Raw genomic sequence first — 15,961 nt, forward strand, 5'->3', positions numbered from 1 at the left:
CCAACTGTGCAGTTAGAGTCCCAGACCTGGTGGCTTGAGAAAAACATGCTGGGCATGCGTGTGCATGCCCAAAACCCTGAGAGGAGAACGGAGGAGAAGGACCGAGGAGTGGCCATGCTCCCACTCTTCCAGAGGGAGATGCTTTCTCAATTTCCCTCTCTCTCCATCTCTCTCTCTGTCTCTTTATGGCAAGCACGTGCATCTTATAGCAAATTAAAAAAAAATTAACCACAGTCACGTGCCACGTGATGCTTTCGTCAATAATGGACTTTATATGTTAGAGCGGATCAAAAGGCCACGCTACGTGGCCCAGATGTGTAGCAGGCCACATGATGTGGGTTTGTGTGAGGACACTCTGGGACCTCTGCATCCCACGGCATCACCTGGCGACACGGTTCTCAAAGCACATCCCTGTGGTTAAACCATACACTCCCTGAGAGCATGTTGAGAACTAACTAAAATCTGAAATGGAAAACTGCAGATATATGTCAGGGAGAAACTCCAAACATCCGAAATGTCCAGGAAGAAAAAAAACGGTATTAGATACAATGGATTTTAGAGTAATAAAAAAAATTCACAAGTCACAAGTGAATATCCTTATTTTATTCCCAATGCATTATAGTAATGATTCAACTCTACACGTGTTTGGTTTCTCTATAGCTGCCTTCTTCCGCATTCAGCCTTTCCTGGCACTTCCTTCCTTGGGCTTGGTGTCTCAAATCTAAAGTTATATTCTGCTAAGGTGCAAGTTGAAAGTCACTATGTGTGCTGGTGACATGGCCACAATGACACAACAAAGAAGTGGACTGACATTTATGGGCAGCTGCAGTGACACAGGCTCTGCCTTGAGCTATCGCCTCCCCTATTCCTCCCAACAGCCTTGCTCCATTTTGCTCATAAGGAAATGGAAAATCAGAGAGTTTATGCGATTTGCTCGAAGTCACACAGTCTGTACATGCAATGCAGTTAAGAGTTTTTAAAAACTAACTCTTCTCTTTGGGTCAGCTGAATCCTAACTGCAAAATCCACGCCCTATCTACAGTTTACTGCCTCCCTTTAAAGCCATAGAGGGGAGGTCCAGGGTCCCTCAGGATGGCTGAGCTCATTAGTACAGTCCTGGGTGCAGCCCTGTGTCCTCCTCACTCCACACTAAGTGGAATTCTGCCAGCCTTCAAGGAATCTGGGAAGTAATTGGAGCCGCAAAGTTGTTATTATGCTACTCTGGGCCCAGAGAAAGACCAGCTCTTTTTTCCATTTGTACATCAGTAAATTAAGTCCTAATAGTTGGGATACAAAATGGTCCTGCTTACAGCAAGTTCTGCTCTGAAGCGAATCACAGACTGGTCCCTGGAGAACGCATGAATTCAATAAGAGCGCTGAGTGGGAAGTGAAAAGGCCTGTTGCAGTTTGGGACAGGACCACGGTTGGACCCTGATCCCCAGACAGCTCCCAGGCCCAGAGTTTAGACAGCCCCAGGCAGAACCTGCCTTTACACAGACAGCAGGGTGAAATACTGACTTCCTCCTCAGCTCTCTGTCACCATGAAGTTTACTGAGAAGGAATTTCTGATTCACTGTGTTATCAGTCTTAACTGCTTCAAATCCAGTTTTAAGACTGCATTAATTCCTATTATAAAAGCAATCAGGGGACCAGCAGATGGAAGGTGGTTATGTCGCTAGACTTCTAGGTAGTCGATCATGGTTCACGTCCTGAACCTGGTGGCTTGAACTCACACCAGGCGTGTGTGGGTGCATGCCCAAAATTCCAAGAGGAGAATGGGAGAGAATGGATCATGGCGTGGCTATCACCTGAGTGCTGATTTCTCACTTTCTGTCTCTCTGGCGAGCACACACACTGTATAGCAAAAATCTATTAAAAAAAAAATTCAGGGCATTACATGACCACAGCACATTTCTGCCATTTGAAGTAGTTTTCTTTGTTTGTTTGTTTCTTTTTAAATATTTTTTAAAAATGTAGTTATTCTGGGGCCGGCAGGTGGAGTGGTAGTTAAGGTACTGGACTCCCAAATGGCCAACTGCAGTTCGAGTCTCGGACCTGATGGCTTGCTTTCTCGCTTTCCCTTTCTCTTTCTCTGTTTCTCTCTGGTGAGTGCATGTGTCCTACAGCAAATTAAAAATAATAATAAATAAAATAAAATAAATAATTCTTCAAAAAACAGTTTTTAGGGACCAGCAGACGGTGTAAGGATTATGTGGCTGGACTTCCACATGGCCGACCGCAGTTTGAGCCCCAGACCGGAAGACCTGAATCTCACACTGGGTGCATGTGCGTGTATGCCCCAGATCCCTAGGGTACACTGAAGGAGAAGGGATTGTAGTTTGGCCATCCCCCATGGGGGGTGATCTCTCACTTTTTGTCTCTCTTTCTCTCTAGCAAGTACACACGCCCTATAGCAAAAAAATCTCTAAAAATAAATAAATAAATAATTTTTTAAAATGTAGTTATTCTTACAGCTAAAAAGCAGATTATTGAAGAGCCAGCAGGTGGTGTGGTGGTTGGGGGCACTGGACTCCCACATGGCTGACCATGGTTTGAGTCCTAGACCTGGTGGCTTGCTTTCTCACTTTCTCTCTCTCTCTCTCTTGCTCTGTCCCTCTCTAGTCAAATTAAAAATAAATAGATAAAGTTAAATAAAATAATTCTAAAAAAAGGAAAAAAGAAAGCAGAACATTGAAATTTATATGTTTTCAATTCTAAACTTCAGACTTCTGCTATAGTAGATTGACAGACCCCGATGAGTTAGATATAACTGTTTTCTGAGCATGGCTTCTGGGATATCGGCCATCAGGAAAACTTCTCCTAGGACTAAGATTCAATAAAATGCCACTGCAGAAACACCTCACCATAAATCACCAAGCCCATATATTTTTGGAGGGGGTTGGGGAGGAGGAAGGACCTTGTGCCATTAAGGTGAGAATGAAAACTCCATTGTAAAGCTCGGCCTTCATGCAGTTGCACCTTGATTAAGATTCTTCTTCTGGCCTTAGGTTTAAAGAAAAGCTCTCTTCTTGCTAATAATCTTTCAAAAAGTCTATTCATTTGTTTGAAGTGCTGAGATTATGAAGAAGGAAAATTATTTCTCATTTACTCAGATTCAATGGCCATACTAATCTAGGTTCTTACAATTCAAACATGGATTATTTGGAAACGAAGTATTATAAATAGCAAAAACGGGGGACCGACAGGTGGCATAGTGGTTAAGGACACTGGACTCCCACGTGGCTGACTGCGGTTCAAGTCCTGGACCTGGTGGCTTATTCATGTTCTCTCCCACTCTGTCATTCTCTGGTCAAATTTAAATAAATAAATAAATACAGTTAAATAAAATAATTTTTTAAAAATAGCCAAAATGTTCCTCCATTAAATTGGCATAGCATTTTTCATCTTTGTCTAAACTGAAGCCTTAACACCCTATTTTTTTAGGTGTACTTTTATATTTCATGAGTGAGACAGAGAGAGCAGCAGACAGACATCAGCACCCCCAACAGGGTCTCATGCCTACAATTCACACTCAGCCTCTTCCATATTTTTAGGAACATCTTCTTCAAAACAAAGGATGCTTAAAACAAAACAAAACAAAAACCTTAAAAAAATAAGGTAGTGTCGTGAGTAAAATATTTCACTTTTATATACTAAAAGGCTTCAAAGGGATTCCAAAAGGACATCGAAGTACTCATCTCTCTCTAGTCAGGATCATGCCAAAATTATCCTAAATATAAACTTCAATAAAAAACAGGAATTAAGTATTATAGCAAAAAAACAAACAAACAAACAGAAACAAAAACAAATGTCCTGACTGCCTACTCAAACTGGAATTCTGAGCCAAGGAACAAACCTGACATATTCAACACTAGTGGGTTAACCACTGGGTTTTGTTTGTTTGTTTTATGGGAAAAATGTTACAAGGAGAAACTTTACATTTTTGTGTTTTTGGAGAGGTTTTTGCTATAGGGCACATGCGCTTGCTAGAAAGACAGAGACAGAAAGCGAGAAATCACCCCCCAGAGGGGATGGCCACGTGGCAATCCCTTCTGCTCTATTCTCCTCTCGGGATCTCGGGAACGCAGGCACACGCGCCCGGTGTGAGTTTAAGCCACCGGGTTCGGGACTTGAACCGTAGTTGACTACATGGGAGTCCAGCAACATGCCATTACGCCAACTGCTGGTCCTGAAACTACACATATTTTACACAGCTGATCAGCCTTCCACCTGTCATAGAGCCTAATTAAGCCCATTTTCATATTTCATTGACCCCCATTCATTCCTGTGTGCTCTTATTGCAAGAGCCCAGTGTGCCATGCCCTGGCGAGACCCTGAGTAGCTTTCCTGGGACTCTTCGATCCACACCACCCTCCTCAGTTCCCGGGTGTCGACTCTGATCAGTCAATTCCTGGGGAGCGACATTCCCGAGGGGGCAGGGTCAGCACTGACCCCTGGTAGGACTCACTCTCCCGCAGTGTTGCCTAGAAGGTTCCGGGATCTTGCACTCACTGGGGTAATGGTAGAAGTGCAGGAGGAGCGGAGCCTTTGGGGACACTGGAGTGCGTTCTGCCCTGCTCTGGGGAAAAGAGTTGCCCCTGCTCTCCAGCCCAGCTCCACAATGCCCTCTTCTCTGCCCTGGAATGTGGAGGCTAAAACCAGTGGTCCCAAGGAAGGAGGACTCCTCTGACTCTTGTCACCACTGCCCCCTGCACAGTAAGTTACACGGGGGTGTGTTGGGCAGGCTGGGGTGCCCAGGGTGCTCCAGTGCCTTCCTGTGAACTGGAAAAGCATTCTAAAGAGGACCCTCTGGGCCCACTCTTATCAGCCCACTGGGCTGGCCACCCTGCTGTGGGGTTGAGCTGCCCTAAGAGAGGCCTGGGGTGGTCTTGGATCCCTTAGCAATACACCATCAAATGGCAGCACAATCCCAAACATCCCTGTTTCTAATGGTATTTTGGAGGCTCCAAGGAAGGGTCTCAGGAGTCAGCAGAAGTCCCTACAGAGGTTGATTGCCATTCCTGCCCTTCCCAGCAACTCAGCTTTCACTGTGTTATGATTTGGATAATGGTCTGTCCCCCAAAGAGCCATGCTGTGAAATGTGGTCCCCAGTGTGATGATGCTGGAAGGTGGTGAGGCCTGGTGGACAGTGGGTGACTGGATCATGAGGGCACCAGTCTCAAGAATGGATAGATGTCTCGTGAAAGATTGAGTTCTAGCTCATGGGAAAGTGAGTAGTGATGAAGATGGCAGCCCCAGATTGCCCCTTCTCTGCATGTGCTCTCCACCCTCTCTGCTCTGTCAGCCCTGTTGGAACTGGCCTGAAACCCCACCCTCCCATACCTCTGAGCTTTCCAACTACTGGAATCCTGAGTCAAATAAACCTCTGTTCTTTATGAATCACCCAGTCACTGGTATTTCTGTTAGCAACACATAACAGATTAAAATACAAGGTTTTAACTGTGACCTGTCACAAAAGACCAGATGTGGAATTTTTTTTTTTTAAGCTTTTTTCCCATAAGATGCATACACTTGCCAGAGACCGACAGAGACAATGAGAATAAAAGTCAGAAATCACTCCCCTACAGGGGATGACCTCACTGCAATCCCTTCTCCATTTTCCTCCTGGGATTTTGGGCACACACACACACATGCCCAGAGTGATATTCAAGCCACCAGGTCTGGGATTTAATCCGTGGTTGGCCATGTGGGAGTTCAGCACCTTACCCACTATACCACCTGCTAGTCCTCACATGTGGAATTTTCTACTTGTGGTCTCATGTCAGTTTTCCAAAAGTTCTGGAGTTTTGAGCATTTTGAACTTCCAATTTTGACACTGGGGATATTCAATCTATACAAACATTGCCCCAAACCAACATTTCAATATACACTCTTCCGAAGAGAGTTAACATTTCTCATGTCAACCTCACCGATCTTAATTAGTGGCCCCGCACCAATATTAACCACTTACCTGACAGGAAGTCATGGGAGCAATTGAGAACAGTCGTTCCTGGCTGTATCCAGGTCAGGGGAATCTCTTCAGGCTTCGGTGAGCCTAAGACCAGTATGTCAGCCTCTTGAAGCTGAAAGAAAACAGACAAACACAGTTGAATCTGTGGCATAAAGACATGACGAGCTACTGATGTCACCTGACTTCAATGTGGCAGACAACATTCACGGACCCAGAGTTTTGTTTCAAACTGCTGGAATTGGATGAAATTGGTTTATTAATTCCTTCTGGGTATATATTAGTACAAACAAAACATGATTATCATATACTAAAAAGAAAAGAAAAGGGGACTTAAACAATTTTTTGGGGGTAGTCACTTTGGCATGTACACTGAGTCCAGAATATGTGTACATATTTTCACCACAAACCACAATATGAAGAAAAAGGATGGGGCATGTGGAGACCCACAGGATATCCACGGCTGATGGCATCCCGGTTGGTGGTGCTCAGAGGGAAAACGGGCTGCACGGAAGTCTGACCAGACCATGGGCCCCTGGCTACACAACAGCACCATCAAAACTAGACCCATGTGGAACTTGTACTATATCCATGGAAGGGTTTTCAGGAACTTGAGAAGAAATCTTATTTTCCTTGAGGCCCTGGCTAGTCTCCTGTCTAACTGCCCTTTCTGTTGTTATTGTTCTGAGAAAGGAGAGAATGCAACCTTCCTACAAAATATATTCATGAATCCATCCTCTGCCTATTTGGTAATACGGTACTAGAGGATCTTGTCTAGTAGGAAGGTTGGGGGGGGGCAGCAGGTGGTATAGTGGTTAAGGCACTGGACTCCCACATGGTCTACTGCAGTTCAAGTCCTAGAGCTGGTGGTTTGAAAATCACACTGGGCATGTATACGCACATACCTAAAATCCCAAGAGGGGAATGGAGAAGAAGGGATTGCAGCATGGCTACCTCCTCTGGTGGGGGAGATGATATTTCGTTTTCTCTCTCATTGTTTCTCTCTCTCTGCTGCATGCAAACACCCTATGACAAAAACCTTAAAAGCAAATAAATAAAATAAAAATAAAAATAGAAGTAGGGTAAAAGGTTGGCTCTGATCTTAACCAAAGGATGACCATCTGTCTGGGTACCAATAGGAAACTGAAGGTTTTACACTAGACCCATATGTGGAGGGGGGAGTTGAACAAGAAATATTAGATTGTGGAGAAAAAGAGCTCTACTTGCATGGCCAGATGTATGCTATAAGTACTATCTCAATGACTATCCCAAATGTGTGAGTTTAAATCACTGTGCTCATAAACCAGGAAACCGAGGCTCAGAGTTTCAGTGATTCTGCGGCACGTCTTGGTTCTCTTAGAGTACTCTGTCTTGGAGATATTCTATGAGGTAGGGGGAAAAGGGAGGCTGCCTAACTGCACTTTCCAACACTGACAGTCCTTCCTCCACTGGTTTTTCTGGGGACTTCACAGCCCTGCAACCGACTGCAGAGTCTCTAGGCTCAAACAGCCAGAGAAGCAGAAGACAAACCCCCCAAGCGGCCCTACTGCCACTACCACCACCACCAAACCACCCAGCCAGCACATGAGCATGACCTGCATGTCCTTGTCCGTTCTCAGACAGGCCAATCACTGAAGAGCTCAAGGAGCAACAGGCCCGACCTTCAGCCTGAAATGTTCCACTATGTGGACAAGAGGAGGCAGCAGCAGGAGTTCCTAACAGTGTCTCTTAGGAACCTTAGGGCAAAAGAGAGTAATAAGGAGGGTAGAATCCATTACAGTACGACCTGGTTAACGGACCAACAGCCAAGCTGGAGAGCCGCGACCAGCTCTCCTGGGAGAGGAGGCGCATGGCAGTAACTGGATCCTGCCAACGGGAAATGCTGCCATGCGTTACGTACTCCACGAGCCAGTGTTCACTGCCTTTCAGCATCTCATTACAGAGGCGGAAGAGCACAGTGAAATGCTGCTGCACCGAACCGACTGTATTAATTACATTAAAAAGCAAAGAGGGACCAGCTCTGTGGCCTAGTGTGTAAGCCAGCCAGATCCCACATGGCAAACCATGCAGTTGGAGCCCAAGATCTGGTGCCCTGAGAAACATGCTGGATGCGTGTGCTCAAAATCTTGAAAGGAGGAAAAGATGGAGAAGGGACTGCAATGTGACCATCCTCATGGCACGGGAGAGCGGCTTTCTCCTCTCCCTTTCTCTCTCTCTCTCTCTCTCTGGCAAGTGCAAAGACCCTCTAGCAAAAATTAAAAAAAAATAAAAAAAAAATTTAAAAAAAGAAAGAAAAGAAAAGAGAAACCCCTACTGAAACAGTTGCCCCAGTAGCCATTCTGCTGCTATGCTCCAGGGCCCTGGGCACTGCTGACCTGCAGGGAGACGGCTGCGGCCAGCATCCCCAGCCACCCAGTCGCTTAAACTACACACGAGGGACCAGCAGGTAGCGTAATGGCTATGTCACTGGACTCCCATGTAGTCAACCACGGTTCGAGTCCCTGGACCCGGTGGCTTAAACTCACACCAGGTACGTGTGTGTGCATGCCCAAGATCCCAAGAGGAGAATGGAGGAGAAGGGATTGTGGCGTGACCATCCCCCCTGGGGGGTGATTTCTCGCTTTCTGTCTCTCTCTGTCTGTCTTTCTGGCACATGCATGCAATACCTCTCCAAAAAAAAAAAAAAGCAGCTAAACCACCAGAGGATGTTATATTTAGGTGGGAAAAGTGTTCTGGCGAGAAGAAGATTTTAAACACCTGTCTAAAAAATACATTTCTTCATTTACATACACTACCATCATACACTGAACCCAGTAATCCTCAAAAGAAATACAAACGTTCAAAGCCACTTGCAGATCAGCAGAAAAGAAATGCCATTTTGCCAGATTGCTGTGTGCAATAGCAGAGCAGCCAAAACCAGAACACGTTCAGACAAACATCCATAAAAAGGAGGTTAATACGAACAAGCCTGAAATGATCGTTCTGCAGAAAGCCAAGGATCACAGGTTCACACGAGTCCCCTGTGGACACTTAGTCTAATACTCATGTTATCTTTGATACAACCTGTTCTTTTCATTACCTACAAGTCCCGGACCCCACCACGCTGAACCTCTCTACACCTCTAAATTGGGCTGTGCTAATAAGCAAAGGGTTGTGTGTGTGTGTGTGTATGTGTGTGTGAGAGTCTGTGGGGCGGGGTGGGGGTTAATACCCTCAGCAGTGATTGCATCGTAGATGCTAATTCTTTCTGGAAAGGAAACGTGCTAGATGCTTAAATCAATAAAGAATCCACTGAGAACGAGGGAAGATTTTAATGAGCTAAAATGCAAGGAGAATTATCGTGTCACTGGCTGTTCCTAGTTTGCTCCTCCCAACTGGGAAAGACCCTGGCCAAAGCTTGGCTTGAAACTCGACCTCATAACAAAATATTGCCTTCTCTGCTGAGACCTGAGCAGAGACTGAAAGTGAACCACCCACTCCCCAGGCAGAGGCCCAAATGTTAAAACAATAGTAAGACACAGATATGCAGACATTTAATGCAGAGCATGTGGAGAGCTGGGGAGTTGAGATAACAGGAAAACTATTTTTCTTAAGTCAGTGGTCCTTAAGTGGGGGGTGGGGTGCATTCAGGGGACAAGCATCGGAATATGAGAGAGGAGAAAGGGAAGACAGATGTTACTTGGAAAGTTATGCAGAATATCATCATTTACTGTTTAGTAAATGAAATGCATTTAAAAAAAATTAACTACAGAAAGTAGAGCCCCACCCTTTTGGCTAGAAGACAGAAGCTGTATTTGTTATCATTGTGTTTCCAAAGGGCACATATAAGAATCTCAAGTATGAGATTTATATATTTATCAAAAGCTGGAATGGGTTAAAAAAAAAACGGAAAGGTATTTTTTAGGAAGAACTGTGATTTGCATTACCTGAAACCTCTGCAAGCTGTTTCTAGATCTTTCAAATGTGATCAAAACAGTTCAGAAAACAAACTTCATAATGAAGAACATTACTGATTTAGAGAGAGAATAACAGAGAGCTGCCTTCTCCAGCAAGGATACAGCTTGAAAAGGACAATAACTAAACAGCTTAAAAGAAATTTAGGAAGTTGGGGCCAGCAGGTGGCGTGGTGGTTAAAGCTCTGGATTCCCATGTGGCTGATGGTGATTCGAGTCCCAGACTCTGCAGCTGGGCACATGTGCATATGTGCGCAGAGTCCTGAGAGGAGAATAAAGGACAAGGGATTGCAGCATGGCTGTCCCTCTCGGGGATGGTTTCTCATTTTGCCTCTGTCTCTCTCTCCAGTGAAAAATCTAAAATGAGAGAGAAAGAGAGAGAGCGAGAGAGAGAGAGAATAGTAAACATTTGATTTTTATTATTTTCCTCGCACAATTTGGAAAATGGGCTGCACTAACATTTACTATCTGGAGAGACGCTGGCCTCCTGATCAGCCCTGTGTGTTGGTCCGGCAGCTGTCAGCGACACAGCAAGGTAGGAGTCCAGAGGGTGGAGAGGGTTTCTACCATCCCGAGGTGGCCCTAATTTGATTTTTCATAGTCAGTGAAATGGGACATACTGTGGTTTACAAGGGGGCTTCAAAAAGTTCATGAAAAAATGAAATTGAAATCCTAATTTATTTTGGTGCAAACAAAATTAGAAATGCATTCATTCAGTTTTTTCTCGATACGCATTTTCTGTAGTTACACGGCTATGTGCCGTTCCTTATCCAGCCATTCCCTTTCGGTTGTAATACTTTGGAAAGATGAGAGGATGAACTGAAGCAAAGGGCATTTCCCTGTCTTGTGGCCTCCCAGTGATTTCATCCTGGGAGAAGTTTTTTCCTTTCAGGAATTGGGTGTATTTCTGTTTCCCACTCTCGTGTGTGATCAGCAGAACAGATTATTGGCTTTTAAAGCTGTAAGATCTTCCTTATGGTTATTTCATAATTCAGAACGACGACAAGCCAAATGAACAACTGAGAATCACAATTACAGCATTTATCTACCACATTTCCCTCCAAGGGGCAACGAATGACCTTCTTTGTTCTACACATTAAGCTCACCTCTTACTGCATCCTTTAACTTATTTACTGCTCAGCGCATGAGAAGAGAATGTCAAAGATACTCAGTTGTGTCCAAAATGCTGGAGAAGACAGTTAATCCCTCTCGAAGTGGGCTTCCTTACAAAAGTCACGAGAGATGATAAAAGGAAAATAAGGGAACCAGCAGTTAGCGTAATGGCTATGTCACTGGACTCCCACGTAGTCGACCGCGGTTCGTGTCCTGGACCCGGTGGCTTAAAACTCACGCCGGGCGCGTGTGCATGTGTGCCCAAGATCCCGAGAGGAGAATGGAGGAGAAGGGATTGCGGCGTGACCATCCCCCCTGGGGGGTGATTTCTCGCTTTCTGTCTCTATGTCTCTCTCTGTCTGTCTGGCGAGCGCACGCGCCCTACAGTGAAAAAAAAAATAAAAGGAAAATAAATGCAGCCTCAAATCTAGTAACATGTGTAGATAGAAGGTGAACAACTCACCATAAATAATTCTACCCCTCACACACCAGCAAAAAGATGAAATTAAAAAGTAACACTGAGAAAGTCTGTGTGTGTGTGTGTGTGTGTGTGCGCGCACGCATGTGTGTATGTGTGTGTGTGTCTGTGTTTGTGTGAGTTTCTGGTGGTGGAGGTTTCTCTTCATCTGACAAAGACTCAGCACCCCGAGGGGACCAGCAGTTAGCATAATGGCTATGTCACTGGACTCCCATGTAGTCGACCGCAATTCGAGTCCCGGACCCGGTGGCTTAAACTTATGCCAGGCACGTGTGCGTGCGTGCCCAAGATCCCAAGAGGAGAAAGGGAAAGAAGGGATTGTGGTGTGGCCATTCCCCCTTGGGGGGATGATTAGTCACTTCCTGTCTCTATGTCTCTGTCTGTCTGTCTGGCGAGTGCACACACCCTATAGCAAAAACCTCTCCAAAAAAAAAAAAAAGACTCAGCACCCCAGAGCACGAAAATCAGGAAATGCTCAAGTTATAGCTCCCAGAGCGACAGGAAACGAGCCATGCTTCCCCAGGAGGGACCGCCCTCGGGGTTGACAACTGTGCTATTAACCACACATTTAACACAGTGCGCTCACGCTCACGTTCATGCAAACTGATGTGCTGCAGGACATTCCGCTCTGCCTCTCCGGATACTTATGCCTTCCAGCTCTGAGCCTCACAGCACATCAACAGTTTTCTGCATTCCACTGCCTTTGAGAAACTCTCTGGGCCTCAGCTATGTTCTCTGGAAAGAGCGGCACTGAGTCCCAGTGGGAAGGACACCATGGTGCTGTCACATGGCCTGAATTCAAGTCCAGACTCTGCTTTTATCTGCGAAGATCAGGGCCAAGGCTCTCTGGTGAGCGCATGACCCAGTTTTCAGAGCTGTAACACGAATGAGAGAACACGTACCAAAAAAGCCCTGAAAACGAAATCTCCACACAAATACAAGATGCTTTACTGCTATAAATTGTATTGAAGACCTTCCCATGCGGAGACTCTAATTCTGCCTCCTTAGAAAGAATTCACACTGGGAGCCAGCATGTGGGCATGGTGAAAGCAGCTGGATCCCACATGCCCAGTCAGAGTTTGGGTCCCGCACCTGGTGACTTGAACAACGCTCCAGGCACGCATATATACCTGTCCAAGACCCCCAACGGAGAAACGGAGAAGGAATTGTCACATCACCATCTCCATGGTGGGTGCTTTCTCAATCCCCCCTGCCCCCCTTCTCTGTCTTTCTCCAGGGATGACATGCACTTTCTGGCAACATTTTTAAAAAACAAACAAAATTCACATTGGAGAGGGGGTAAGAGAGTGAGCCAGGCTCTGCTTTTGCAGAAAGGCCAGTAGATCTTACACAGTGACTGAAGGGGATGCCACTGGCCTGCTGACTGCAGGACGTGGGCCAAGGGCCCTTCTTCCAGGACTGGAGATGGCTCTTTCCATGGAATATACACTCACTTCCTCAGCTGGGGCCTGATGATGATGAGGACTTACTTCTCTAACTGCAAAGTAACATGGGCTGCAGGCAGGCAGAGCCTCACCCCCAGTTTAGAAGGTGTCCAAGCATGAGCTAAAGTTTCCCGCAGAACACAGGAAACCACATTTATATGATTCCATTACGTGATGTGATAACTTTTCCTTTCCTTTCCCTCCTCCTCCTCCTCTCTCTCTCTCTCTCTCTTTCTTTTTAAGTTTATCTGGGGCCAGCCAGTGGTGTCGAGGTTAGGGTGCTAGCTCCCATGTAGCTGACTGCATGGCTTGAGTCCTGGACCCGACAGCTTGAAAATCACACCAGGCACATGTGTGTGCATGACCCAAATCCCAAGAGAACAGAAGAGAAAGGATTGTGGTGTGGCTCTTCCTCTGGGTGGTGATTTCTCACTTTCCCTCTTTCTTTCTCTCCATCTCTCCTTGGAAAGTGTATGCACCCTGTGACAAAAAAAAAAAAAAAAAAAAAAAATTTTATCTACTGGAACCAGAAGTTGGTGTAATGGCTATGTCTCTGGACTCCCATGTAGTCGACAGCAGCTCGAGTCTTGGACCTGGTGGCTTAAACTCACGCCAGGTGCATATGTGTGCATGCCCAAGATCCCAAGAGGAGAATGGAGGAGAAGGGATTGCAGCATGGCCATCCCCCTTGGGGGTGATTTCTCGCTTTCTCTCTGTCTTTCTGGAGAGCACACAAGCCCTATAGCAAAAACCTCTCAAAAAACAAACAAAAAAGTGTATCTATTTCCTCCATAAGTGAGAGAGAGAGAGAGAGCAAGCTAGCACCCCAAGAGGTCCTGATGCTAGAGAGAGAGAGAGACAGCAAGCTAGCACCCCAAGAGGTCCTGATGCCATAACCTGCCTTTAGCCTTGACCAGCCCTCGATCACGGCAAAAATGTGTGCAGCATATTCATGGAGGTCTCCGGAATTGAACCAGGAACCTTCCATGTAGGATTGCCTCGCAGAGTGTTGTGTTTTACCTCTGCACCACTGTGCGGCCCGCTATTATTTCCCAGTAACCCAAGAGTCTGAAGTAAGAGGGTCTTGAGCTCGACACTGGCCTGGGGGCATTAGAGAAACCCTGTTTGTTTGTTTGTCTGTTTGTTCCTTTAGAATTATTTATTTTTATTTATCATTATTTTTAAATTTGCTACAGGGCACATGAGCTCACCAAAGAGAAACTGAAAGAAAGAGGGTGTGGGAAGAAGGGGGAAAGCATGCTGCCAGGTCCAGGACTTGAAGCACACTTGGGTGTGTGGGAATCCAGCACCCTAACCACCACACCACCTGCGGGCCTTTCCCATTTTTGTTTTTTAAAAGAGCCAGATCCCAACTTTGGTGCCACAGTTAGAGCCACCCTCGGGATGCCAGAAACCACGTGGGAGGCCTGGGTTCCACTCCCAGACCAACCTGATGACCCTAGAAACAGCTGAGCGTGCCTGGGATCCTAACTAGCTGGGAGACTGGGGCAGGAGGAGCTGGACCCTGTGAGGCCGTGTCAAAAATACCCATCTCTGTCTGTCTCCCTCTGTCTTTCACAAAGGGGGGTAAAGGAGCCAAACGAGGTCGTACACGCCTATAGCCCCAGCTGGAAAACTGATGCACGAGGATCACAACACAAGACCCCATCTTTAAGAAAAACAAAATGAATAACAAAAAACACAGTTGGAACATAACCCAGACTTGAAACTGAAATATTCTGCCTATTTGATATAGGAAGGGCATCTAAAGGGGTGGGGAAAGGGTAAAAAGGGAAAGAAGGAAATAGATAGTATTTTAATTATGTTTTATTCACACATTCGATAGAAGAACATCATCTCTCCTAAACTTCAGGTTCGTCTTTGACATTTTGAACCATCTATGATGAAGAGCCCCGAGCTGCCCTGCCCCCCTCCTGATTTCACACCCACGAGTTCCAACACGCCATCTCACAAATCCTTTTCTCGACACTGCTAAATATAATGGCCTGGTTTTTTTGGCTTTTAAAAAGTTCTGTTCACTTCCTTCTCTGGCATCATAAGTCACGCAATGATCACGCAGAAGCAAGAGGGGGAAAGACAGAGGCCAACATAAAACACTTTCAGGCTGGGAATATCTGAAGACCTGTCCCAGAAGCTGCGGGGCCACATTACACAGGGCCACTAATCACGCATGGCTGAGTGACCCGCTACCGCCCAGCACTAGACTGTGGGGCCCAGGACAGTCAGAGGCTGCTGTCTCCATCCCACTCCTAACAGGCAGGGGGAGAGGAATCAGTCGTGAATGTTCACACATCTGATCTCCAAAAGAAGGCACCCCGTTCCTTTCAAGAGTGAGCCCAGGGGCTAGCGTCAAGGCCAGCCGCAGGGGAGAACAGCATCCAGCCTACTTGCCTTTTTTCCTCATTTATTTATTTTTATATTTTTGCCATAGGGTGTATGCACTCGCCAGAAAGAGACAGAGAGAGGGAAAGTGAGCAATCTCCCCTCCCCCAGGTGGGATGGCTACGGCACAATCCTCTCTTCCATTTTCCTCTTGAGGTTTTGGGCACCCGGTGTACACATACCTGGTGTGTTTTTCAAGTCACTGGGTCGGGGACTCGAACCAAGGAGTTGGCCATGTGGAATCTGGTGCCTTAACCATCAGGTCACCTGCTGGCCACAGCTTGATTCTCTTAAAAATATGTCCTGTGAGTATGAACAGTTGTAATAAAACAATAGTGACCTCAACACAAATTTGATTTTTTAGGCCTTGGTCTCTCTGTTGTTCCACATCTGAGTGGGTAGGTGCTTTTTGATTGGAAAAATCAGAGGCTATACTTTGTGATTATCTGGAATAGAGCCGATGTGGGGTGGTGGTTAAAAATGCAGGTTGTATGGGGACCAGCAGTTGGCATAACAGCTATGTCACTGGACTCCCATGTAGTCAACCACGGTTTGAGTCTTGGACCTGGTGGCTTAAACTAATGCCAGGCGCGTGTGCGTG

The 15,961-nt window shown here is 46.0% G+C and overlaps 1 protein-coding gene across 1 annotated transcript in view; it reads right to left on the reverse strand.

The window, feature by feature from the left end:
* MTHFD1L (methylenetetrahydrofolate dehydrogenase (NADP+ dependent) 1 like) overlaps positions 1–15,961 on the reverse strand; it is a gene marked incomplete at its 5' end in the record, with an annotated part of 230,669 nt that overhangs the window by 192,033 nt on the left and 22,675 nt on the right. The window contains 1 exon segment of the mRNA XM_027769896.1: positions 5,972–6,083. Within this exon segment, the coding sequence (XP_027625697.1) occupies positions 5,972–6,083 (112 nt within the window).

This window comes from Tupaia chinensis, unplaced genomic scaffold (genome assembly GCF_000334495.1).
Source record: "Tupaia chinensis unplaced genomic scaffold, TupChi_1.0 Scaffold000014_1, whole genome shotgun sequence".
NCBI classification, from domain to species: domain Eukaryota; kingdom Metazoa; phylum Chordata; class Mammalia; order Scandentia; family Tupaiidae; genus Tupaia; species Tupaia belangeri.